Below are 27,825 nucleotides of genomic sequence, written 5' to 3' on the forward strand. Positions count from 1 at the left end.
CGTTCTTTAAATGGAGGACCAATACCTTTTGGTTTGTTGTACTGCTTCAAGTCCAGAGACCAATAAACAAGCTGATATTATGAACCAAGCTGCCGTGACAACAATGAGATAAAGATGGTCTTCTGTTTGGTTTAAAGTTGTTATATTTTCTGTACTTATGTATCTATAGCATACAATCACATATGTTTTACTAACATGTTGTTCTTTTCTCTTCCATAGGGCTGGTAGCTGAGGTGTTTGAAGCTCAGGGGATGAGGTTGTAAAATCAATTGAGGACCTAAGGAAGAGGGAGTTTCTTCTTGAAAGTTTCCAATTCGTCAAAGGCCCCACAAATATTGAACGTCCCCACAAAGATTTTCCATCAACAACGGAGACTCTACTCCTCCCTTCCCTCACCACTATGTCCTCCCGCCATTACCCGCCCCTCCTCATTCTCCCAACCCTGTTCCTCCTTACCTTCTCCAGAACCTCCTCCTCATCCGCCTCTTCCTTCCTCTCCTTCTCCCCACCTGAAGGAGGGCTCACGCATTTGGTGGTCAACAACAAAACTAGCGAGATCTACTTGGGAGCGGTCAACTGGATATACAAGCTTTCGAGCAACCTCACCAAACTTCGCAGCCACGTCACCGGACCAGTCACCGATAACCCGCGCTGCTACCCACCTCCCGGTGTCCAATCCTGCCCTCACGAATTGATCCAAACCTCCAACGTCAACAAACTCCTTTTGCTGGATGCTGCCCATAATCGGCTAATCGCTTGTGGTAGTACTTCTCAAGGCATATGCCAGTTCCTTCGCCTGGATGATTTGTTCAAACTCGGCGAGCCCCACCATCGCAAGGAGCACTACCTATCCAGTGTGGCTGAAGCGGGTACTATGTCCGGTGTGGTCATCTCGCCTGATATCTTTGGTGGTGGAGGTAAACTTTTTGTCGGAACGCCAATCGACGGAAAGTCTGAGTACTTCCCTACTTTGTCAAGCCGGAAGTTGATGTCCAATGAGGAGAATGCTGACATGTTTAGCTTCGTGTATCAAGATGAGTTTGTGTCATCGCAGCTGAAAATCCCTTCAGACACTTTATCGAAATTCCCAGCGTTTGACATCTACTACATCTACGGTTTTAACAGTGAGCAGTTTGTCTACTACCTAACCCTTCAGCTAGACACCCAGCTTACCTCGCCAGATGCCAGCAGCGAGCAGTTCTTCACCTCCAAAATAGTGCGCCTATGCGTCGATGACCCCAAATTCTACTCATACGTGGAGTTCCCAATTGGTTGCACAAAAGATGGCGTGGAATATCGTCTGGTTCAGGATGCCTACCTAGGCAAACCGGGCACCCGCTTGGCAAGGTCTCTGGGTATCCCGGAACACGAGGAGGTCCTATTCACAGTGTTCGCCCAGGGTCAGAAAAATCGTGCCAAGCCACCCAAGGAGTCGGCGCTGTGCCTGTTCACGATGCGGAGGATAAAAGAGAAGATTAAGGAGAGGATTCAGTCATGTTACAGAGGGGAGGGGAAGCTCTCGCTGCCCTGGCTGCTCAACAAGGAGCTGGCCTGCATCAACTCGGTGAGTGTCTCCCACAAGTGTTTTTGTGTTCATCAGCCGCTATTAAAGTGACGCTAGGTCTGATTGCACAAGGGATGGAAGATTGCTGTTGAAATGTTTGGCAGGAAAACATCATTATCAAGTCTGAGTGCTTTTGTGGTGTTTTTGTCTTGATTATAAAAATGAGTCGAAACATGGCTGTTTTTGGTTTAGTTTCTTACTTCCATTTAATCATTGTCATCATTGTATAATTCTCGACTTGCATTTGTTGAAAAATTCAATCACTATTCTCCCTTCTTGTTCAGTTTTAAATTAAATCTGATCCTGGTCTGATCAATGATTCAGCAAAACATGGTGGCCATTTGGAACAGAAATTCCATTAAAACAGAAGAAAAAAAAAAGGAGAGTTTGAGAATAATAAACTCTTCAAACTATGAATGTTGAAATGCAGCAGCCGCGGACAATGGAAATTCCACATAAGTGCAACATCCTCAATACCATAAGTTCACAGTTTACCTTTCTTCAGATTATTTTTTATTCAGACAAGAAAGTCCCACAGAGATGTTAAAATGTCAGTTTTAGTGAAGTCAAGGCCCCAGAGGGAAACGTATTGTACATGTTTTTAATGCTTAGTTTTCAGACATATCTATAGCCTAAAGCTTACTGATAAACGTTTAGTTGTTTTAGTCAGATCTTCACAGCTGCAGCTTGTTAATATACCCTGTATCACTCCAAACATATGTTCAGTGTTTGGAGTGGTATAAGTAACATTCCATATGTTCATATTGAGTATATTCCAAATGTTCATATGGAATATTACTTTTGGAGGAAAGTAATATTCCATCTGCATCCATCTGCATCTGTTGCAGAATTAAAGTACACTAAGCTAATACAACATACAAAAATGAACCAGGTATTATATAAACAATATAAACATAATAAATCTGTAACCAGCCCACAATTTAGACGTATAGCCTACATTTAAGATTATATTTTACACAAATTTCTACCAAAGCTTTACACTTGACACAGTATATATGTGCTCACTACAATGTGCCAGCAGTATTGGCAAAGGATGGTGCAAAACTGCTCAGATTATGGCATTATGCTGTGCTGGCTTTGACATTGGTCATAAAACACACTTAAACCTAACTGAATTATCGAGTTCACGACCCAGCCTTAGACATTGTCCCATTTGTACATTAAATCAAATATACTTAAATATCTAGACACTATAATCAGACAGTATTGATTGAGTCTGGAGAACAGGGGTCATATTTCCCTGCGTCTGTTGCAACAGTCCCGACTGGATGCAGGTCGAGAAAGGCTTGTCTTTCCGTGTGCTGGCTTACGAGGAGGTCCAGAGGTGTGGGAGAGACATAAGTGTATATTTCATCTGTTTCTGTCACCCCTCACACACTGGTGCTCACATGCACACTCATGCATTATTCAGCCGCTCTCACCTTCTGCTACTCAGTGGCTGCACCATAACAAGCTGCCATAAATCTCCGGACTGCTCTCTTCCTCCCGGTTTCTCTCCCCGTCTCCCCCTCTGCAGTGCTATGCTCTTTTTGCTGTTAGCATGTTGGTTTTAGCACAATGATTCGCATTGGTTATAATTAGAGATATAAGCGATAAACAGTCGCTCAGTTATTAGCCATCAGGAATGTTGCTGATTAAACATCAGATTGTCCTAGCATAAAGAGATGAAAGTGCACTCTACAACTACTACTCTACTTTCTCACTCAGGAGTTGCAGTAAACCAGTCCCCAGGACAACCTTCCTACTATAGCGAGTGGGTACTGGGTTTGAAGTGCCTTACCTATATGGACACAATAACAATATGCCTTCCAATTCAAAAGTAGTGGTGTTTGTTCGGTCGGTTGGTCAGTCAATTAATTGTTTTTTTTAGCTAGTTGCTATACACAGATGAAACTCAGATTCATCAACTTCACTTATTCAACTTAAACTGTGAAACTAATATAGACTCACTACATGCAAAGTGAGATATGTATAGCCTTTATTTGTTATAATGTGGATTATTATGGCTTGTAAAAACCTCAGACCTCAAATTGAAGAAAATGGACTGCAAGCCGTAATCATCAAAATTATAACAAATAATATGTAATGAGTCTATATCATATATTAGTATCACATTTGAAGTTGAATTACAGAAATAAATGAACTTTTGAACGATATTCTCCAAGTTTCACCTGTACGATCCATTTTATTTTTCTTCAAAACTGCAAACACAGTACAAAATCACAAAAACAACTTGCCAGACTGCTCAACATGTGTTTGAAAAGAGAATAGAAATTCATAATACTGATGAAGTTTAGTTAAAACACACATGATAGTTGTATAGACACAAGTGAAGTGTGTCTTTTTTCCCTAAGAATATTCAACTTGGCCAAACAAGATCCTTTCAAAATATGTTCTTTTCCTTATATTTTTCATAAAACCCACCATATGAATTTGCCAATTTCCCAACCACAATCGTCTTTTTGTACCGCTCACTCAGTAATCCCTCACCTCTCCCCTCCTGACCTCATTGCTTTTTCAATTTCTCTCACCTATGACCCTGCTCATCTTCCCTTGCCTTGCTCTCCATTCAAACCCATGTACCCACCCATCCCCCCGCATCTGCAGTCCCTTTCCTACTCTTTCTCTATCTGCCTGCGCCCTCTCCTTGACTTTGCACTGAGTGATGAGGTATAGAGTGACTTAGTGTGTAAAGCCAGTGCCAGGATGTGATCAGAAAACTCAATGCGAGAGGAGGACGAGCACTGAGGATTCACAGAAAAGTCAGTCTGAGGGAAATGGGCCACAGAATGGAAGGATGGGACAACATAGAGGAGTAATTAAGAAATGCATAGGATTTCTAGGCATTCCGTTGATAATAACTTTTTGAGCGGATTAATAGTTTTGTATCTTCTCTCCTGTCTTTGAATAATGGTAGAACAAACAACGCAGACTGATGCTTGAGGCAGTGTTACAATGTTAAAATTGCATATTTATGCAAACAGCAATTATTCTTGTATGATAATTATTTTCACTGGCTGTTGGAGCAAGACCAATAAACATGGCTGTTACTAAACACGCAGAGCTGGAGCACATTTATATGTTACTGTTTGTTGTCCAGTTGTGTACGAGGATGTAAGATATTACTATCTCTTTTTAAATGCTACTGCATCAAAAGTGAAGATGCTCTTTTTACTGAGAACTAAGCCGATCACGATAACAAATTTGAAGTAGTCGATATATTGAGGCAGGAAAGTATCGCGATAAATGATATTATTGACTCCAACGATACTAGATATTGTCAACTCTCAGGCATAAAAATGACAGTAAACCTTTGTCCTAAAAGTGCAGAATCATATCCTAAAATACCACACAAGCTGCAATAAACATGAAATATAATGTAACTTAAAGAGGGGGTATTATGCAAAATCGACTTTTTCAAGCTTTACATCATGTTATTATGTCATTCCCTCATTAAAAACATGCCTGAAGTGTTGCCTTGGCACATTCACGTGTTTTTGAGTAATCTGTAAAAAACTCTGATGGCAGCCATTTTAGGGATAGGTTTGCCTGAGTCCTCCCCCCTCTTTAATTTGCTTCAGTTAGAAATTAAAGTTTTATAAAGAAAAATAGGGGGCGAAGGATAATAAATGTACAGACAATAAATATCGAATCCAAAAATGTATCGTTTATTATCGTGACAGCCCTACTGAGAACACACAGATGACTTTCATAAGTAAGTACAGATGATCATTAAAATCCTGTTTTTTTTTACATTGTTGTTTACTCCCAAGAGAAGATAGCTGCACACATCCTTTATTTCCAACATATCCTCAGTTAATTTCAGCATGTTTCTGCTGTATTTGCAAAACTCACCCGTCTAATAACGCCACAACTCATGCGAGAAGACACAGTCTCACAGCGCTGTCAAGAGCCCACCTCTGCTGTGCGAGCACCATGTGGTCATGTTCTCCACAGTGTACACTGTATACCCGCAATTATGCTAATGCCGTACAGTTACAACATTGTCCCTATAACCATCTGTCGCTCGCCGGTGATCGATCAAGGTCGTGTCAGCCCCGGCATTAGCTGTGGGATGTCCCGTTGATGGATTTGTCATCAGAGCGGGGCGAAAGGGGTTCCCTGATGAGGAGGCGACAGCGCATTGCCAACGTGCGCCGCGGCCATGTGCAAACTTTCAGTGGACACATTTTACAACAAGGCAAGGTCAGGCAGGTGAGTTAACAGAGGGATTTGACAGAGGAGAGAAGTTTATCCAGCTGTGAACCTGAGCGGGAGATGAAGGAAATGAATGAATAGGATCCTATGGGTGAAGACATCAGCAAAAGCATTGGTTACACGTATCTGGCAACTCAAGGTTTGCGTGGATTTTGAAAAGCGGTGCATCGTGCTTAGCTACGTTTATTTGTGAGTTACTTCTAGGGTTGCAACAATGTAAGTACGAGGTAAAGGTGTCCTTTACTGTCCCGATTCGGAAATTTGTCCTGCATTTGACCCTTTTTTCAATGTAGCAGGAGCAAAATGTCCCATCTCCAGATCTTGAACCTTATGTAAGCATAAGAAACGGGAGTGCAGTGAGGAGGAAGTTCTAACATGTAGTTGAAATTAAATGATTTGTTAGTATTTGATATGGTAATACAGCTTATTAGGAACTGAAATATCCCAAAATGATGGTCTACAAAGTGTGACAGGCCTCTTTTGGAAACCCACGTGTAACCCACTGGGAGCACACTAATTCAGTTGTATCTATTTTAATTTAGCTGTCATGTTTGAGTGCACATCTAAAAATGCATGCATTCACTGAAGCGCTTTGGCTGTCCAAACGCATCAGCCCTGTGTTTTTGTACGACAGGCCGAGGCAAACACTGGACCACCTTTTTGATCTTCACAGGCCTCCATCCAGCTTCTCATCTCCAACCCAGCGTGCTCCAGTACGCCCTGCGCATTTTTAATGAGCATGCAGATACTATCCTTTCTGCACCGAGCCCTGACTTATCTCTCTGGCTTTTCCGTTTTGTATTGTGTCCCGTACTCATTTGTGTTTGCCTCTTATCCTGGCCCCAAACAGGAGGAACAAAACACCGCAAAGGGGCTGATAATAAGGCGGCGTGCACGTGCAGAAGGGGAGTGCGCGTGAGGCGGCATTGTTTAGGCGGATGTCAGATGGAAAATTGCCTTCAATAACAGACTCTCCTATTGTTATTGTGTCCTCAGCGCCGCTGTCTCTCTCTCCCTCTCTCTCTCGGTATAATGGTGTTTATTAATATTTATCAGCGGTGATCACTGCTGGCCAGGATTATGCTACCATTCGCTGTTGCTCTTCCAGGCGGCTTGTGTCATTTTCACCGCTTCATTTCTCTATTGCAGCTTCAGTCTCATTAGGGTTTTGGTCGATGGCACTGCGTTACAAGCAAATAATGGCTCTTATTGACAATAAAGTGTAAACAATACATCACGCCCTATGGAGCGACCTTATATACAGTGCCCTACATTCATTTGGGCACCCTTGGCAAGTATGGGCAGTAGAAAATCGCGCTTGTTGTTTTGTAATTGGAATCTTTTGCTCAAAAATAGCAACAAAAGGGAAACATTTTATCTACGGAACAATACAAAACAACTGAACCGGCGTTTCATCACCCATCCAGGGGGCTTCCTCAGGGCTAGTTTTTGGTCATATACAGATGTGGGTGGTGCACCAAACATTGTCCACGGCGTCCTCATCATGGCTCTGTACCAGTTTTGCAACAGCTGAAGTGTCGTAAAGCGCCAGGGAGGTAAAGATATTTCATTTGCGGACTATTTCACCCCCTTTCACGTCTGCTTCTTGCATGTCCAGTTGGATGACAGTGAATCTGCATTGGCATATTAAAGGAACAGGCAACCGTTTTTCCATACTGAGGCATGTTCTTACCTGAGCTTAGATGAGTTGATGCGTACCTGTCTGGTCTTTAGGGGTGCACTTACTCAAGGAAAAAGACCAAAGATGTTGTTTGCATTTATCTTCTCTTCCTCTCCTCTATGGAGCCAAACGGGTGAAGTTAGATGCAACCAATCCCTTTCACGTTTCCCCTATTTAAATACGGTTATGTGAGTAGATACATAATCCAAGTATACATACAAGTATACAGTTACATACAACATGTCGATTTTCCAAGTGGATAAAAAGGGGTACTATATTGTAAGGCGTAATAACACCTTAGGAGCACTTTGACGTCCACACAGTAATATCTTCACTTTACTGCGCAGACGTTGAAGTGCTCCTAAGGTGTTATTACGCCTTACAATATAGTACCCCTTTTTATCCACTTAGAAAATCGACATGTAACTATGTAACTATACTTGGATTATGTATCTACTCACATAACCGTATTTAAATAGAGAAAACATGGAAGAGCTTGGTCGCCTCTAAGGCTAAATGCTAACAACATTAGTCTTTGTGCGTGACTGAGCGCACGCGTAAAGACCAAACAGTTACGCATCAACTCGTCTAAGCTCAGGTAAAAACAAATCTCATTATGGAAAAGTGGTGGCCTGTTCCTTTAAATAAGATAATAAGATAAGTTATAAGCTAGCACGTATCCATAAATACTAAAAAGGTCCAAGAATGTCATACCAATACAGCAAACATGCAAAACATGCAAATACAGAGAGCACTGCAGGGAGAGCATGTATTCAGACTTGTAATGTTCAGAAAAGTAAAATGAATGCTGTTGTTTGAGGTGACACAGTTGGGGATTAGAGATAGTTGTACATGCAGCTTTGGTGGCACGAATTGGAATTGGTCCAGTGTTTTGTTTGACCTGAATTGGAATTGCTTCAGCCGTACGTAAAGCTGTGATGCGCATTGACTGCCAAAAATATTAATATAGGGAGTCTTGCTTAACACTGCATAATCCTAAGCATTTAATGACTCAAAGCGGGAACATTCAGCAAAATGTTTTCAAAACCTTATCAACTTGGGATTTTTCTAACAATGATCATTCATAATTGCCACTTATATGTGGGTACAGTGATTAAGGCACTTCCTCCCAACAAGAAAATTTAGTGGACCTTTCGATGTTGAGTTCATGTTTTTGTCCCCCCTGTGTCCAACAAAGGTTTATTTGCCTGCTCCGGTATCCACTGCCATGCACAGTATGAACACCCTTAATAGAATTCAAGTGCTTTTTAGGTCTGTGCTTTTGAAGTTTTAGAAGAAACCCATTGAGGACAGTCTTGAAAAAAGCCTTCTTATTGTCTTCTGTGTTTGAGGAGTTGTTTAAGGTGACACAGTGGGGGAGCGGAGCTGTTTATTCCAGCACAGCTCGCTGGCTCAGATTGGAGCAGGTCCAAGTCTTTGTTTGACCTGAAATCAAATGACTGCAGCAGTATGTAAAGTTGTGATGTGCGTGGACTGCCAAATATCATCTGCGGATAATGGGCTTACTCTGTTTACATTACACTGGAGAAATTAAACCAACTCATTCTGATTAATCGACAGCTGCAACACAAGGGCCATGAGGACTTTTCAAAAAAAAAAAAAAAATCTGTTATTACTTACCTTAAGCGCCCCGTCTGCATAAAAGTCTCATCAAAAAGAAAGTATTCGAGAATATATTTCAGGAGTTCTTAAAATGTTTTGGGGCTGGGAACTCCTTGCAGAACCGCCAAACATCTTCCACTCAATATGACGTTACTATCATGCGTTAAAAAAAAAGTCCATCCATTCATTTTCTTTCTTGTCCGTTGCCGGGTCGTGGTCGTCTGAGCTGCCCAAATCTTATAAGGGGATTCTGAACTGCTCTTTTGCTGACCCGTCAACTAGGACCTGTTGCCATGGGAGACCCAAGGACACGAAGCCCCCGACAACAGAGCTCCCTGCATCATTTGGGTGCTCAAACACCACGTTAAGGTGGTGGTTCGAGAAGAGGGCTCTTGTATCAATTATTGGCAGATTAGATTATTACACAATTAATATGATGATCAGATCTTTTTTTCCTTTTTTTTTTGCTGACCCTATGTTTCAGGAACAGCCAGGGATCCCAGAACCCCATTTGTATAATGGCGATATGACAAAAATACGCACATGATCAAAACAAGGTAGTTCCAGAATGGGCTGATCATGGTTGGCCGTCTGACTAAATGAATACACACGTAGTGTTTGAGTAAAGGTCTATAGTCAATCATGGATGCCCTAAAATCTATAGATCAACAGAGAAGATCCCAGCATGTTTAGTTGTTTATTTATATGAATTAAGGTTTCCTCCAGTACAATAGATGAATCCTCCAGCCGGGTGATTCTGAGGTTGGCTCCACATCTGGAGATGGGTCCCCGGACGCTGCACTGCGGTCGCCCACTGCTCCTTATCGAAGGATGGGAGAACAAATTTACAAAGTATACCTCAACCTTAAGATTTATTTTTTCTTTCGATAAAATATTTCGATATTTTAGCCTACATTATGTGTTCACCAGTTTGATTTATCTTTATAGATCGTTATCCCTTACCAACAGATCCTGCACCGTATATACTATACATTAACTTACTTATCCATCAAAATAAATTGCAAATTCACTCTTTAGTAACTGTATATGTGGCCGCGCAGTTTATTTGATTTGTGGATAAGCCTCTGTACAACTCTTAGCCATCTGTTTCCACTCACCACTGCTGCTACTCCCCAGCATCCCTCTAAAGGTGTCCGCTCAGAAGTCTCCAGCTCCGCAGTGCACAAAGTGGAGTGTGCGGTGTGTACAAAGTGAACTGGAATGCACAGGGCTCTCTGCCAAAAGCGTGTCATTGGACTGCCTTCCTCACGCTCGGATATTGACAGCGTTTCCGGAAGACCCTCCGAAGAAACAGATGGTGGTTATCTTAGGGCCACAAGATAGAATTTCTTTACCTCACCAAGAAAATCGTTTTTTTTCTTCTCTCTTTTTTATAGTACTCCAGCGACTTGTAACGATGAATTTGGAGCAGTATAGTGATAAATACATGCAGCGCTGAGGTGAATTGCTGTCAAAAACTGTCTGGGATGCGGCCCGTTGGGGGTGAAGGGTTTTTGATGAGGTGCGGTTCTCGCGCAGACATTTTGATGCATGACGCTGCAAAATGCTACCTACCTCGGAGCGTTTTAATGACTGTAACACTTCCCCGTGCGCCGTGAGTCCGCTGAGACTTCCATCGGCTCTGAAGCGGTGACGTTATTGGGGACAAAAGAGGAATAGCTTGGTGCGTTAGGCTGTTTATTTGAACTACATTTTGTGAAACAGTGAAGTCTATTGTGGACTCCGGCACATGACTGAATGGATTAGCAGTTCGTGACCGAGCTAACTCGAGGTGGATTTGCTGTGTTTTGGAGATTGTGGTGGATACGAATACAGGAAGTGGGGCGAAGCGATGTCATGGACCTGGAGTGACCCAGAGAAATCTTAGTAAACATTGGGATTTGATGCTGAGCTTAGATAATGTGAGAGGTATTATGTGAAAGTGCTTTGTGAGGCATAAGGGAACACAGGCTAAATTGCCTTGTTACTTCACCTCTCATTTAGAGCCTGTGCAGCTCATGGCCTGCAGAGCATAAAGCAACAACTATTAAGCTTAGAGGCCATGACAGGGCAACAGTGGTCCAGGGGATGGAGCGCGTCATCCTATTCGTGGATTTCAAGTGATATCGCTTTTCTACCATCTTGAGTACCATGATGTTGCCACAAACCACTTAAATCATTATGCTTAAAAGGATATTTCAGGATTTTTGACATAGGGCCTCATTTTCTAGTTAGTAGTAGTGTTTTTGACTGGAGACATTTCTTTTTTTAATTCATGCAGTCCTTATATTTGAAGAGTTAAGTGGTGCTAGGCTAGTGCTAGGCTAATGCATGTCTATGGTAACTAGTAGCCTGCATTAAAAACAGTCTGACCTAAAGACAGTGCACCTGAGCCAAATCACTTATAACACCAGACTAACAATATAAATGTCTGTGTTGACTGAATCATTTTTGAAATATAACCATTTTGCATTTAAAATAACTTATATTTGAGCAGCATCAGTTTCCTGGTTGTAAGCTACGCAGCAGCGGAGTGATCTGCCAGGTTACTGGATCTACAGTAGTTTGCTTACCTGCGGCCGCCTTTACTACACATGGAATTCACAAAGGAGCTTTCTACAAATCAGATGTGGCAATGTTGGGAGGACTACCTCATGATTTTGAAGAGGTTTTTAATGCAGTGCAATGCAATGCTACTAGTTACCATAGACATGCACTAGCCTGGCACTAGCTTAGCACCATTAAACTCTTCAAATATAAGGACTGCATGAATTTAAAAAAAAATACAAATCTCCAGAAATCAACAACACTCTGGATAACTAGGAAATGAGGCCCTATGTCAAAAATCCTGAAATATCCCTTTAAGCTTTGCATGCTCTGGTTTGCTTCCTCGATAGCCATGTGACTTGTAATAACATGAACCCTGCACTTCCCTGTCATTTAAAGGGAATACACAGTTCTAAAATGTTAAAATTATGTATTTTCCTCCCCCTACATGTTCCAACAATGTCCTAATGTGTAGAATGAGCCCAGAGCTATTCACCACAACTGCCTTTCAAATCCTGCACTGTCACTCAAGACGGTATTACTTCGGGTCCGAATTGACGTCATGCACGAGCTTAAGTTGGCAAGTGCAGTTGCATGTATGACCTGAGGTGGCAGTAGTGAGTATACAAAGGCTAACTTGCATCTAGCCCCTTTAAGTCACTTTTTTTTTCTATCATAAAGAGTGTATTTAATGGTGATGTTATAGAAGGTAGCATATGTGGCCTTAGTGTGAATGAGGGGTGATTTCACTTCTCATACAGTACATTCCGCAATATGTAGCTTCCAATGGAGGATAAAAGGTGGTCTTTATACAATTGTTATCAACCCTAATGAGTGTACCAGCAACTTTTTTTATTGTGAGGTGCTACAAAACAGCATACAGCACATTCCCCCCGTGGCCAAGCATTACATCTTTGCTAAGCGTTTACCAGACAAGAGCTCCTTACTTTCTTATCTTAGTGATTCCTGGAAATTGGAATTTGAATATGCACGGAGCTCACGAAAATGAAAATGGCCACAACAAACTGCTGACCACGAGGTTTACCAACACTGCATTTATGAAAGAGAATCCATGCATGGATAATGCGCGCTGGTTTATTTTCATAACAGTTGTAAATGAGCACATCCTACACGTATGCACAGGCATGTTCAAAGACGCATGCTGTAATCATTTATTTATGTTGTATACGGATATGTGCTAACTCGGCAGCTTTGGCAGGCCGCCCCATGTTTGTTCAGGAGCATCCAGAGTTCACGTCATACTGTATATTCTCCTTGGTTTAGTTTGGAGCAGAGCCATGTTTTTCACAAGGTTAGGCTATGGAGTTTTGCTTCTGCAGTATGTTTTAATCATGTATGCAGTTTTGTTTTTGTTTTTTTTGCCGGTATTGAAACTTATATTGCAGACGGGGCTGCCTCTCAGGGGCAACACCTCTACTCCTGACTCCAAGCTTCTGCTCAGATCAATTTGCCGTTCAATGTTTTCGGAAATCACACAACCCGGGAACCTTTTAGGACTGCAGCAGCACTATTCACCATTCAATCCACGACTGACAGGTGTAATGACCCGTCCGCTATATTTACTGTTGGTTGGGGCTAAAACTATAAACACCCGTGTGCCCATCACCGCCTCCCCCCCCCCTCTCACAGTGGCCTGCCCTTGACAGATCTGCGCTCTATAATAATTGTATTAGTGCTTTCAAGCTTTTGATTCAGATTACACAGATTACAGTGTTCTGCTCAGATGGTCAGTGGTTTAAAGAGCATCAGCTGGCTCCTGACACCAACACATGTCTGGGGCTGTGCAGATGCAACGTTCGAAGGACAGATGGAAATTTGTGGGTGGAAAATATCAAATGTGGCTCTCGTGTACGTCTGGCACCCTGGGCGTCATTCCATCAATCCATTATCTGAAATCTACTGCATATGACTTACTCTATGCTGATACAGAGTGCAAATTGACTGTACATTCATTTACTTTTACTGTGCTGAAAGTATTGGCATTTGGCAACACGGTGGTAAACGCTGGAGCCCTCACATCAAGACTGGTTTCGATGTCCAGGACTTGGTGTGTGTGTGTGTAGGCCTTTCGTCTTTGCATGTTCGCCCTGGGTGGGATTCCTCTGGGTGCAGAATGTAAAACACAATCTGCTACACAGTTAAAACTGCAAAGCGTGAAAAACAAATATTACAAAACTGCGCATTTAACTGCTGCTTCATTGCTTTTACCCATTGTCAACACTTGTAGCCTGGATGTGCCCATGTGGAATCATTGCAGTCTGTCCCTGTGTGCCACATTAACCTGTACGGACAACTAACCTCCACTTCCCCCCCCCACCCCCCTCCACCCCTTCCTCCCCCTTCCTCCCTCTCCACAATCTCTGTGGACCTTCCATCCCCAGTCTGCTGTAGGTTTGTGATTTCTCCACTCTAACCCAGAATTATGACCCAGAAAAGTTCCCCGGTGGGAGGCTCGGCGGCTGGCAGGGGTAAACACGCTTAAGCGACTCCCACATTGTGGATCACAACTGTGGCACTTACAGCAGTACAAGTCTGCCATTCGAGCCTGCCTTGGCCATTACACTCTACTATTAAAGCAATTATCCCGAAAGAGTGTTTCAAGGTGTTTTAAAATATACCGAGTGTGACCAATATCAGAGCTGATGAGGCTTTGTGCAAATATGTGCCAGTGTTAACTCGTGCAAGAGTGGTCAATGAACAGAATATAAATCCAGTCTGGCATAGATATTCATTTAGTGAGAAGACTTGCCCAATAAACAATTTTCACAGGAGATACTGTATCTCACTGGGACCTTCCTTAGAAAACAACAGCTACATAAATAAGGATCATTTCATTTATATATATATATGAAATGAGCCAGCTTGTAACTGTCTGCTTCCCTCACAGCGGTGGCTGCATACTGTCTACTCATCTAATTTATCACAGATTGAGAGTGATGAGTGAAGAATTAATGCACCAAATTGTGAATTGCCTTCAAGTGACTATAAAAGCTCTCTGCATTATTATTACTTTCACTGCTATTAAAACTAGTTTTTTTGGCAGATGATGAAAAGTGTCAGTCAGGATCTATTAAGCCTGTTGTCACAGCTGACTGTGGTGAGAGCAAACCCCACAAAGTTTCATGACGATGAACATTTCTTTCTTACTTAAAGGCACACTGCGTAACATTTTGGATCGTACTGTTGCCATCAGTACAAATCATACTCCTAATGACCAGCTTGACACAGAAAATGCTACTACTGCAGGGGGTAGTCAAAGAATGGATTTGGATGAGGACCTAACCATTTTAAATCTCAAATTCTGCTGATTTAAGTCAACATCTCCATGGAGACGAGCTGGAGACGTACCGACTCTCGGTAAAGTTAGTCACATTTTAGGAGAAAACAGCAAAAGCACATGTTTGTTTGTACTTTTATGAGGTATTTTATCAATGATGAAAATATCTGTCATTCGTATTTCACTTTTATTTATTGGGTAAAATTCTACACGGTGTGGCTTTAACTGAGCCAATTCAACTTACATTTTCCTAATTTTCAATTGCAATTTGTTGAATTCACCCTTTTTCTGAACCTAGACAAGTTGGGCTGGCTTGAAGCATTGCTGATTTCACACTAAATGTGCTCACTGTGCCCAGCTGCCTCCTGAGCATCTAAACCAAAGCGGTCGTGACGTCTCATGCCGTCTTGGTTGTTTTTTGGAGGCTGAGTCTTGCAGCTTCTCTGTGAGCTGGCGGCTGTGGGGAAGGCACTCCGACATTTGAGCATCTGCTGTTTTGGCTCGGCTGAAGCGGCGAGTATTAAGTTGGAGATGGAGGGAAGCCTGGCAGCCAGCAGATCGGTGCGTGCTCTGTGTGAGCTGGAGGAACTGAAGGCTGCAGGGTGCTGAGAGAAGAGCGGGGCAGGTCAGGGGAGACAGAAGATCAGCATTCACAACGCATACTGAGAGCTACTTCATGCCGTTTCTATACTTCTTATAACACCTTCCAATCTGGTCAGTGGAGGAGTGAGAGTATGTTATGCTACAAAATCTGTATACCCAACTCTTTGCTCTCTCTGATATACTTGTAAGAACTAGGGCTGCCAGTTAATTCATAAATAGTTTTCGCAATGTTAACACATTTAAGTGAATTCAACACAATGATCAAATATTGCAATTCACCCTCATATAACGCAGCCTAGTAGTGTCATTCTCCCAGTCCTCAACAACAACAGTGATATGAAATCAAATCAAAACTTTATTTATAAAGCGCTTTTCATACATACAAGGTTGTAACACAAAGTGCTTTATAGATTAAAAGCAGTTCCCGCCCACCCAACCACCCACTCTATATTACTATTTTTCAAACTCTAGGAGGAAGTCTTCTCCAGAGTGTTTGACATTTGAAGTGCTATTGAACTTCTGTGTCTTTTGATACTTGCGATAAAGTATTTTGCATCTTTTGTTTCGTTGAAGATGAAAAAAAAAAGCCATGTTTGTACCTTCGGTAATGAGAGATTTGAAATAGTGGATTGCTGAAAAGTCTAATTATGTTAGCGCTTGGTGACTGCGAGTGCTGTCTGTATCCCATCAAAGACCTTGTGAAGAACAGGCTTCAATACCCGAAAAACAATGAGGTAAATTAAAATAAAACTGCAGCGCCACACATTGTTCTAGCCTAATGTGTAACTCAGTGAAGGGGTGAACTTTTAAAGGCTATTTTAACGGTCCCTTGTTGGCTGTCAGTGCTGTGTCCTCTAACTAGACCTCTGTTAATGCTTTCCAAAGGTCCTTTTATCGGACTGATTTATGATGTGTATAAGTGGATGATTGATTGTCATGCTGAAGCCATGTATCTTTAGTCGAGGACTGGAGTGCAGATGTGCGCCTGCAGCTGCTTCGTCATTACTGTACCGCATTTTGCTTAGAAAGGACATATCGATGAAGCACAAGTAGTGACCGCTTTGTTCAGGGTCATTCGAAAAGGTAGCGTTGACACGTAGGTTAAATCAGGGCGTACTTACGGGGCTGCTTTGGATTTTAGAGGACCTTTTATATTGACAGCACGGAAAAACAAGTAGAATGTGAATTCCAATCGTGTAGTTGTAGTCTGCTGCAAAATGTATGTCTTAGAGCAAAAGTGGAAGAGTCAAGTAGAGAAACATATGCGCATGGACAGGGCCGTGGACCAGCATAATATTGGACTGCAGGCAGTGTATGGTGCAATTCAGCAGTCAGAGCAGGCACGTACCGTATGTGGATACAGAGCAGATGGTATAAACTAATACTCAAAATAAACTGCACACAAATCGAGTGTTTACAGCATTTTCGAGCACCATACTTCTGATATTCTTTAAGAAACGCATGAGCTTTGTTTTGACAATATTCACATTATTTGAATATGTTATATGTCATATAGATACAGACGGCATCGCTGGAATCGCCTATATATGGTCCTGTTTGAAGCAGTTGCAGGGGAAACAAAGAGGAGAAAAATCTAAACTTTCTATAATCACTCCAAAACTGCTTAAACAATTGCTGAATTATGATTATAGTTTTCTACGCAATAACGATACAAAGACATGGAGAGGAGCAAAGTGGTTCAACAGCTCCATACAGTTTTGAAAAAAAGGGATTTGGTCAGTTCCCCATAGACTTTCTATTGGATTTCAGCAAAATACTTTTTTTCCCCACTGTAAATTCTACCAAACAATCTGATGTGAAAAAACATCCATATGGGCCTGATTTAGACTTGACGTTATATGTGTGTGATATTCCGACTGAAAACAGCTTAGAAAGTGTGAAAAAATCGTCCTTTTTCCTCGGCGACGCCCGCCTTGTATGACCCCGATGCCAACTGTATTTATGTTGCAATTGACTTTTCTCCATTTACCATTTTTCGTAGGACTAAAACTTTATAGGTTGCTGTACAAAGAGAACTGACTTAACATACAGGCTCGCTGAACGATGTGGCTACGCTACGTCCGCTAGCCTGAAGTTCAGCCCCAGTACCAGTGAATATCATGTTTTCTGAAGATTACGAAGTAGGCAGGGAGTTCCTGTTCGATGATCTTTTACCGTGTGTCAAATACTTAATGTAGGATATAAGTACTTCATCAGAGGAGAAGTCTGTGTTTATAAAGATCGGAGAGTTTGTCTTGAGGCTAAAGGTTAACAGGCAATAATACATTAAACGATTGTTTATATTTGCAGCACTATTTTTAACTTAAAAATACTACTAATAATAATAATGGCGTACACTTGTATTGCCTGTATTACCAAGTTTCCTTAAATATTGTTATTTTGACATAAGAGACACTGACCAAACAAGCATACCAAAACCTAAAGACTTGGTTCAGCCATGGTGCCACCCTTGCATAAGTAAGTGCCCTCGCTGTTTGGGGTTACGTAAACCACAATTATACATCACTGGGCTTCATGCCAATAGATTCGATGGACCTGCACACCAAGGCCCCCTTCATCCTCCATAACAATAAGCCCTTGCTGTTGTTTCTTTGTCCCTACCCACTCCATCATCTCTCTTACATCCATAGCTGAGCGCGCAAGAGCTTGTTGTATCTGCGCTGGTCTCCGCAGTGATTGGCTCGGCCTGTCAGGCAGATGTTCCTATCCCCGGTGCCTCTCTGTATCCTGTCACCCTCTCCTCGTCTCACTTCATCTTCCGTCCCCTCCCGATCCCTCTCCGCGCTCACCCACAGCCACGCACCAACACATCCACTCATTAACAACCAATTAGAGCGCACAGATTGGCTCGCCGGGGGAATCTAAAGGCCAACCAGAGCTGTTCTCCCGCTTCCAGAGCCAAGTCACAACAATTACCTGGACCTTCTCCAGATCACACAGAGGGCTGGGCAGCAGAAAGGTTTTGTGCGGGCTGTCGTCGCTCTGTGCACAGCCACGGGACCTCCTTTGTCGACTGGAGAAGATTCCTGTCGCCAGCAAGTCGCTAGGGGTGGAGCGGCATGTTGATACAGGGATAGCAGGGATAGGGGGAAATGTCCTTGTTTATCTTCCCCATGTTTCTTGCCAAAGTGCAGAGTGTTTTCAAGCAAATGATGCCGCGTAAGTCACAAGTAATATTGATGGAAGTGTGTTTAGTATTAATAAGGCTAATGTAGCTGTTGGAAGAAACAGGGCGGGATGACTTCAGAGTTCAAATAGGTGTTCAAGTATTCTCAAGAGTCAACGTGACAAGTTCCTCTGAGTGTTTTGATATGCACTCTTCTTGCCCTACCAGGATAAACACACCTCAGTTAAAATTATATTTGAATGTTCATTTCGATTCGGTGTTGCAAGATGACCGAGGAGCAAAACCTCAACATTTAATTCACTACTCTGACAATTTTCAGAGCGCTTATGTTGCCTTTTGTCCTGTCCAAGCGCCAAGTCCAAAAACCTGAGTCTACCAACTGCTTCGTCCCCTATAGCTGTTGATCTCTGACCTCTCAAAACACCCGCTCCAATTACCTCCTCCTGGTGTAATTAACTCCCTACATGTGTTTTGTAAGCCATTGTGCTGCTCATTGCATCACTTTTGTGTTATACAGTTGCTCTCTAGTGTTACCGCCGTCACATGGGACTAATGCATTAGGTACTGCACACGAACACATAAACACTCCCGTCCTAACACCAGCTCACACGCACACCTCCGCCTCGGCTCCTCGCGGGACCAGAGCTGTTTTTGCCGCTACCAGGTGATTCTCTGGGGACAGTGTTCACAACATCTCTGCCTCCGTGTTTACTTCCGTACCTGTCAACCCCCACTTCTCTCACACACACCGACTTCTCACCGCGACTCCTCGCTCCGGCTCACGTGACGACGCTTCAATCACGACCAAAATAGACGTGACAATAAGATATGCAAATTGGGAAAGGTGAGGATTGTTGAGCAGAGAAAAGGTTTGCTAACAATGTAACAAGAAACCCAATCTTGTCACCGGGTTTATTTAACTGATAACTTTCTTATCTAATCAAATTCCATACACTTATAAAGATTTTATAGATCTGCATAAGTGATACACACAAACTGTATATCAAGAGAGCAGAAGTGCACATCACATTATCCATTCACTCTCCATACTTTGTGTGGACGGGCAACACTTTATAATAATGGTTCATGAGTTCATGCATGATATTCATGAACTTTTGCATGAATTAATGCTTGATTTCATGATACATTCATGCATTACTAAATCATGACTTCTCAGGACATGATTACATGTTGGTTCATGGATGACTTCATCCCTGAATTAATTAATTAATTAATTTATTTATTTATTTGAGCATACATTTTGCTCAAAAGGAGTAGGCTGAAGCAAAAGCTCATGAGCGCCTACCCCCAACTCAAAATGATGAACTTTTCATTTCTCATAGTATAATCAGTGTAAACAAAACAACAACAAGGAACAATAGCAAAGAAACAAAACAAAAAATGAAGAACTCGTTTCCTTTCAGAACTGCTTTTTGACTCACAACCACTGTTTGAGCTATTCACATAATAACAGAAGCAAACACTATTAAACTATTACTATTTCCTGCAAGATCGCTACAAAGCAAGTAACAAAGCGACCATTCATATATTTCTTTCAGTTTCCAATGCCAAATATCAGCCACGTTCACTAGTTTTCATGACATAAGGGCACATTAATGCACGTATTATAGTCCGTGTTCTTGTTGCTCCAGTTGTCATTACCAGGCTCAACACAATTTTAATCTATGTGCATTTTTAATGTATTATTATTATTTATATATCTTTTATTATGTACAGTGTATGATGTGACCCCTACATCGAGTGGTGCGTTAAAAAGCCGGGTGTAGAGCGGGCCAGTTGAAGAGGGCAGTAGCTCCCCATCAACAAAAAACCTGAATTAAGCGTCTAACTACTGTAATGAATGTACATGAAAATCTTAATCATTCATCTGGATCATGAGGATCACATAAGAATAACATGAATTCATGAAAATGGCAATGAAATGACAATACAATAATCAACCAATCATGATCATGAGGATCATGCATGGACATCATGACTCATATGACGGAAATCTACTTGCAAATTATGGACAAGAACACAAAGTATAACTTTATAGGACAAAATTTAGACCAATCGTGAACTTATCATTTGCTAATCCTTACAACATGATTTCATTATGATCATGTCCCCTCAGCTAAATGGTGCATTATCCTAAACTTTTAAACCTGCCAATTGAGGAAACAATCCAGAAATCATTGCTTCCTCCTCAGGACTAAGGTGGTCTTTAACAGGTTTCACGGCGCTTTCCATGGGGAAAAGTCCATTCATACCTTTTGAAATTCAGTTGTGTTATAACCTGTGGGAAGCTGTTATGGGAAAACATAGGAGCATAACATGGCATCTATCAGTAGCAAGCACCAAACAAACTTCAACCTCAGTTGTGGCAGAGCAACCAAGCCCATTGTTGTTTCTTGATGTGTTGTAGTCAAAAACCTTCTCCCATATCAACTTTAACCACATTCAAACCACAGCAGTAGACTTTCTATGTCTGGGCCTCACTGTGGGCTAACCCAAACTTCCTGTGTTGTAGCGGTCGAGGCTCATTAGTGTTGACAAGCGAGATGTTGAACTTTGCCCACCCCCATTCTCTGCGTCGCCCTCACTCTCTCCCGTCTGTCCCCCACCGTCCCATCATCACTCACCCAGCATGGCTCAGGCGGGCCTCCCTGTAACTCTCGGAGAATATGTGTATGTGTGTGGGGGTCTCGTGCACGTGTTTGCTGGGGGCATACTGTTCCTATGTAAAGCCGAGGTCTCCTACAAGGACGGCACGCTGTCCTTGCCTAACCCCCCGGAAATAGAGCGAGGTGTGCGGGGTAATGCTATGTACAGTGTCTGACGGTGAGCTATAGCGACTAATAATAACCGCTCGGTCAGGGGTATACGGCAAGCCAAAAGGGACAAGTTGGACGAAGCTTTGAAAAAGAAATAGCTATGTAAAAAAAACTACAATGGGTCACCTTCTGTTAGGGCCACTTTACAGGATTATGCCACTGATTTACACTAAATACAGGAGTACTTTGTCAATGGGAAGTGGAGCAAGGCACTATATCAGGCTACCTGGTACATGCTGTTCACAATGGGGTGGCTTTAAGTGGAATGGATACTGATAAGGCACTGAGAAGTACATTGAAGTTGGCACAGTTTGAAAGTAGGAAGGTATAGTCTTGTAGAGTCTAGTGTTTCCATTGCGCAGACTGCAGTACCGAGGTGTCCAATGCTTGGAGTTGCATGCTCGAAGGACCATCTGAAATTTCCCTTGCAATAAAGAATTGAAGTAGAAGTTTTCAACGTCATCAACTGGACAGCGTTAAAGGAACTATACAGTTTATACAGAGTATAAAATGTTTTAAATTATGTATTTTCCTCCCCCTACATGTTCCAGAAATGTCTTAATGTATAGAATAAGCCCAGAGCTGTTCACCACAACTGCCTCTAAAATCCTGCACTGTCACTCAAAAAGTTGTTGCTTTGGGTCCGAAGTGTCATCGTGCATGAGCTTAGTATAGAAGGTGCAGTTACATGTATGACCTGAGGTGGCAGTAGTGCGTAAAGAATGGCCAACTTGCACTGAGCTTTTGACCACAATATAGTGTCCCCTCATTAAAAAAATAAATAATAAAAAACAATCCTAGAGTTGTGCTTTGAATCAGTCATAGGTGTTGGATCTTTGAATCCTTGAATCTGCTCCAGATATTATACAATGTGCCCTGGCACCTTCCTCAGTTTAGCAGTACTCGGGATGCTAACATCTAAAACTGGTATTGGATATATAGGAGCCGATCCTGGAAAAAATACAATATCAGGTATCGGCTACAAATATACTGAACCGATGCCTGTTTTGGCTCTTAACGTCTTAAAAACACAACTTTCGACTAAATCTCAGTGAATATGCTGCAGCTCATTCTAAAGGGCAGAACCTGGAGAAAACAATCGCTGAGTTGCAAATGTATTTTGGATCGCTGCGCACAATGCAGTGGCTAGCAACAGCATGCTAAAGCTAGCGGCGACCTATTAAGGCTGGGTCAGAAACTTGGATAGAAATACCTGAGCCTATCCTATACCCAAGGATAATATCGGATATCGGCAGATACTCAAACCCCCAGTATTGGTATCGGAATTCAAAAAGCTGGATGTGGTGCATCTCTAATTAGTACATAGCCATCAGATTCATTGGTCTTCTCCACGCAGTCCTAAATAACAAGGAACTGCTGACCTTACCTCCAGGCTCCAGGTGATTTGCACCAGAAGAAGGAAAGGGGAACTGGCTGTTCAAGATCAATACAGCATTTTTAAACTAACGCAATAATTGTAAGGAAGTGAAGATGTGCTTGAAATGATACAAAATATCCAAGATAAGCATAACCCCCTGTTAAGAAAACATTTGAATCTAAACTAGACTCAACAGTTTCAAAACATTACATTTCTAATCAGCCACTCCATGATTATGAGGCCTGCATCTCAACAACTGCCTCTCGACCCCCCTCTCCACAGCCTGAAAAGAGCCAGCAGATGTCAGGGCTGTGTGGGGCCACATTTGTCTGCGGTGCTGCGCCTCAATCCGAGCTGTTGACTCTCTGGTAATGATGCAAGTCGGCCTAAACATAACAAACCATCAGCCTCCTCGGAGCGCGGGGAGGACGGCGATCAGAGGGAGCAGAGCGGCACAATGGGAATGCAGATTAGTTTACATGTACGAGGCGTAAATAAGGCGGCGATAAACGATACAGTCATGAACAATTACTGATGTGAAAATGGTGATGATGGAGGCAAGATAATGGAGGGTTTGTGTGGAGGATAGGAGAGGCATGCAACTGTTTGTGTGGATGATGAAATCGGATATGCAAAGAACAAAACTATATGTATTTGAAAATGAGTGCTTTCGGTGTAATGGTTAATAGCAGTCAATGTAAACAGTATCTCGCTTGTTTCAACTAATATTGCAAGTTGAATTGGATTTTTTTTTCTTCTTCAAAAGGTTTCACATTCATTTTGCATTTGATGTTTCGACGCGCCGATACATCAAGCAAAAAACTAGCTCTTTTTCAAGCATTAACTATTTTTGATTTAGATAGTAACTTAATTAGTTCTAGTGTCAGAAAGACTGACCTTTTTGTTGCAAGATTATCCCTGTTTTCTTGCCCCATTACCCTCGGAAGAAGTGACCATCACGATTCTCCTCATGTCCATAAGGGAAGGAAGTGAGGGAGTAGAGCAGGACAGAAGGTCTTAGGGAGCAGGCGGCATGTGAAACAGAGCGACCCTTCGAGGAGAGCACGAGTTCCCACTGGCCTGTCCCTGTGAAGCAAGACTGTGCAGACGCTGACGAGACGAGTGAGGACAGAGCAGGGGAGAGGGGACAGGAAGTGTGAGGAGTCTGCTGTGTTTATCTGTGGAAACAAACGGAGCGACCATGATATGAGTTCATACATAAGGCTGTCTCTTGAACATGATGACTAGAATCTCCTAGTTTACCTGTTTCCTCTCAGGGTTGTATTACTATTTGTATGTTTGAGATCTCTGTAATGCAGTTAAATGAGATACATTGTTTGGTAGTTCTATGTAGTCTGGTTAACAACAAAGGTTCCTATACCTGTAAAGGTGCGCAATGAAATAGCTTGGATGTAGCTTTGTGTCTGGGGCCTCATGTCCTGTGAGAGTGATGTAGAACAGTTCCAGGTCTTCACTGCATGCAGCCCAGAGTATTATTCTTTTGAACTCCCAATGACCGCTTTACGCTTTTTTTCCTTAAAGCTGCCCTCAGCTCTGCTCCCCCCTCACCCACGCCCCTCACTCCTCCTCCACAGCTGATGCGTTCAAAGAGACACGGGCAATATCATTAATCTTGTCTGCATTTATCAGCAGAATGAACAAGATATGTGCAAAATAAACATGATGCTGCTTTTAAACTGCAACTTTCATAGAAGTCTCTATAAGTCTTTAAGAAGAAATATATTTTCAACCCAATCCGCAACCCTTGAACGCCACACACATATCCAGTGTGTGCTTTATAAAAAAAAAACTGACAGCACCCTGTACATCTTGTATTATTAAACAAATGGCATAGACATTTTCCAAGGATTTCAGCAACATCAGAACAGGTCGGTCAGATGTTTAACAGTTTTTTATAACCTTCTGTCATAATGCTAAACTCTGACTGTGTTGGCGCACTAACTGTTGCTGCGTCTGCTGCTTCAAACATTTGCAATCCCTGAACGTGTGTGTGTTGACACGGTGCGGGGGCAGATGAGGGGGGTGTTGGGGGCACTGGGGGTGAGGAGAAGGAAGTGCGGAGCTTGCCTCTGCTTCTGCGGGACAAAGGTAGCTCGCTGTTGGAAGGCGGCGTGTCTAGCGATGCAATGTGGGAATGGAACCATTCTTGGCCGACAGAGTGGAATAGCAGAGAGCGACTTTAATGTCATGCTGATGAGTTTGAAATATTATTTCGTAAATAAAATGTCAAAATGGTAATTTGGTGACAAACTAGTGTAGCATAATAAATATATCAGACTGATATAAATCATTAGGCGTTGGTATTTCATATCATTTCATTTTCAACTTTAAATTAATAGTTTGTTTTAGTAATGTAAAAATCCTGAATATTCTGACAAATAGGGATAAAATATTCAGTACGTGTTGTTCCCCTCCCAGTAGACTGGGTAGTTGACTGCAGTTAAACCCTCCCTCTTGGTGCTCACTGCCCATGTGCCTGCAGCGTTTCTCCTCTGACGTGACACAAACATGGTCGCCGCTGACAGCTCTCTGTGGTGGGAGGGGCCAGTGATTGATTAGTCTCCACGGAGACCATACGTCTTTAATGAACAAGGGAAAGCTGCCACATTCATTTGTGTGCCGTGGGAGGCGGTGAGTGCTGCTGTGTGTCTGCTGATTTGTATACCGTGTTTAGTTTGTATGTTGTTGTTGTGTGTGGACGAGAGAGTGTGACAGGTGCATTAGCCGCAGGTCTTGTGTGGTAAGGCTCCATATGTGAACACAAGGATTTCCAAAAGCTTCACACCAAGTACCTCACAAACATGTTTGGCTTTAGAATTCTTATTGGAGTCAGACTAAAACTGGACCAAAACATGTTTGGAAAGAATGTAAACAGATGGTCAGAAAACGTAAACTGAACTCACTTCAGGATTAAATGATATCTACATAGGCCCACAATTAACTTCAACTACCGTAAAAAATAATGCACCACTGAGAAGCCCTCAGTTATACTCACCAAGGAATACATTTATCTGCAACAAGCAATGACTTTGATCAATCACTTTATCTGTGTTGGAAAGGAAATGTATTACATGTTGAGAACCAATTTTGCATAATGATGTTTTGAATTTGACAATTTTCCAGCTGGTTGCAGTGCTGTTCCCACTTTGAAATGCAAGAGTCGCGCTCGGTTTGTGACTTACATTTTTTCCACAGTCAAAAGTGGGTCACATGTATTTGCGCAGTCCATCTTTGAAGGGCAGAGTTAAATCATTTCGCTAAGTTACTGGTGCGTTCTCCGTGGAAACACTGTAACTGTACTGTAGGTTCTCCAGAATCATTTGGAAGGCACTTGACGAAGATGACAAAGGTGCGCTGCAGCCATTACGAAAGGCACACCGGTCCGTAACGTTAACCCAACGCTAACAATAACAACAAACTTTTCATAAGCACGCCTCGCAATGCTTCTGGGTGCATGCTTCTGTGCTTAGAAGAAACCTGTGTTGATTACCTCGGCGCCCCGTCCAGCCGCCCATCCTGAAGTGTGTCCTGGTTTCTTTAATGACACGCCCGTCACACACCATGATAAATCAGCCGTGACATATCAACACATCACCGGACACTGTTATTACCATATGCTAATGCAGCCTGCTGCTCACATCACTTCTCCGTTCATCCCCACCACATTTGATTTAGACTTATTAGAAACCACTTTGCCACAGCGCTCTATCAAGGAATCAATATTTGGGACGTTAGCAAACAATTGTTCAAAGTGCTCAGAGGTGGCTAATTGCAGGTTGACATCATGTAGTTTCAAGTCAGGATGCAGGTTAAGTGCCGTTGCCGTCTTGTTCTGGGGCTTTGTATCGCACTTTTCACAGCTTAAACAATTGGGACTTGTGAGTTATTGTAACAATAGCAGATCGCTGGGAGGACTTGGACAAATTTCACAGCATGGATTATGGGTCATATCTGCACATTTATCAACGCTAACTAGATTTGACTTCATATACCTGGATTTTTATTGTTATCTTCAATATCTGTGGATAGCGACGATACTTGCCTTTCAATCTATCACCTCTGTAGCCATACGTTGGTGGAGCTCACCTTGGAGAGTCCAAGAAGTATCCGAGACACAATCAAAGAAAATGACTGTAGTATCCTCATATATGTTCTTTCCTTCTCACAGCCGTTGCAGATAGACGACAACTTCTGCGGCCAGGACTTCAACCAGCCACTAGGGGGCACTTCAGCCATCGAGGGCATTCCTCTCTATGTGGACAAAGAGGACGGCATGACTTCCATAGCTGCGTATGACTACCGCGGACACACCGTGGCCTTCACCGGTACTCGCAGTGGACGCATCAGGAAGGTAAGGATATCTTTCTTGGCTTAACTAAGTTGTGACATCATAACTGTTCCCAAAGCCCGTCGTAGTACTGAGTTCGGAGACATCTTTATTTGCCCTTTTCATAAGTTTTGTCCCGGTTTCAGTTGTGATTGCTGAAACAATTTGAACTCCTTCCTCAGAACAAATGATCGAACGTGAAATCATTTAAAATTATTCTCACAACGGTAAGACAGAATGGTTGCTTTATTCAATCACACAATCAAGTATTTTCAGTTGGAAATTTACACAGTGATGGGGAAACATGACAAATATTCTGTTTGGCACTTTCTGTCAAAAAAACTTGCCTGTCACAGTGATAGTGACGCCGGTAATACTTGTTAGATATTGGCATCACCATCCAATTCTAAGGACCCAATGCAGCCTACATGTCTGACTTCATCCTGTCCAGAATCATTTTAAATGTACTTCGATGGACAACATACAATGGCTTTTTGTTATATTGCAATGTATGGTAAACCAATCTAAGGCACACTGTCTCCGCTCCTGTTTGCTGTCA

General features: G+C 42.4%; 1 protein-coding gene and 1 long non-coding RNA gene across 3 annotated transcripts in view; one reads left to right on the plus strand and one right to left on the minus strand.

Annotated features, from left to right (window-relative positions):
- Positions 1–27,825, minus strand: part of LOC306963912 — a 393,872-nt gene that overhangs the window by 65,051 nt on the left and 300,996 nt on the right. The window lies entirely within an intron of this gene.
- plxna1a (plexin A1a) overlaps positions 1–27,825 on the plus strand; it is a 308,362-nt gene that overhangs the window by 42,453 nt on the left and 238,084 nt on the right. For both annotated transcript variants that reach the window (XM_079557533.1, XM_079557534.1), the window contains exons 2-3: positions 220–1,564; positions 27,108–27,290. In XM_079557533.1, coding sequence (XP_079413659.1) covers positions 401–1,564; positions 27,108–27,290 — 1,347 coding nt within the window. In that variant the 5' untranslated portion in view covers positions 220–400. The remainder of the gene's footprint in view (positions 1–219; positions 1,565–27,107; positions 27,291–27,825) is intronic.

Source organism: Gobius niger (genome assembly GCF_951799975.1).
Source record: "Gobius niger genome assembly, chromosome: 6".
Classification (NCBI taxonomy): Eukaryota; Metazoa; Chordata; class Actinopteri; order Gobiiformes; family Gobiidae; genus Gobius; species Gobius niger.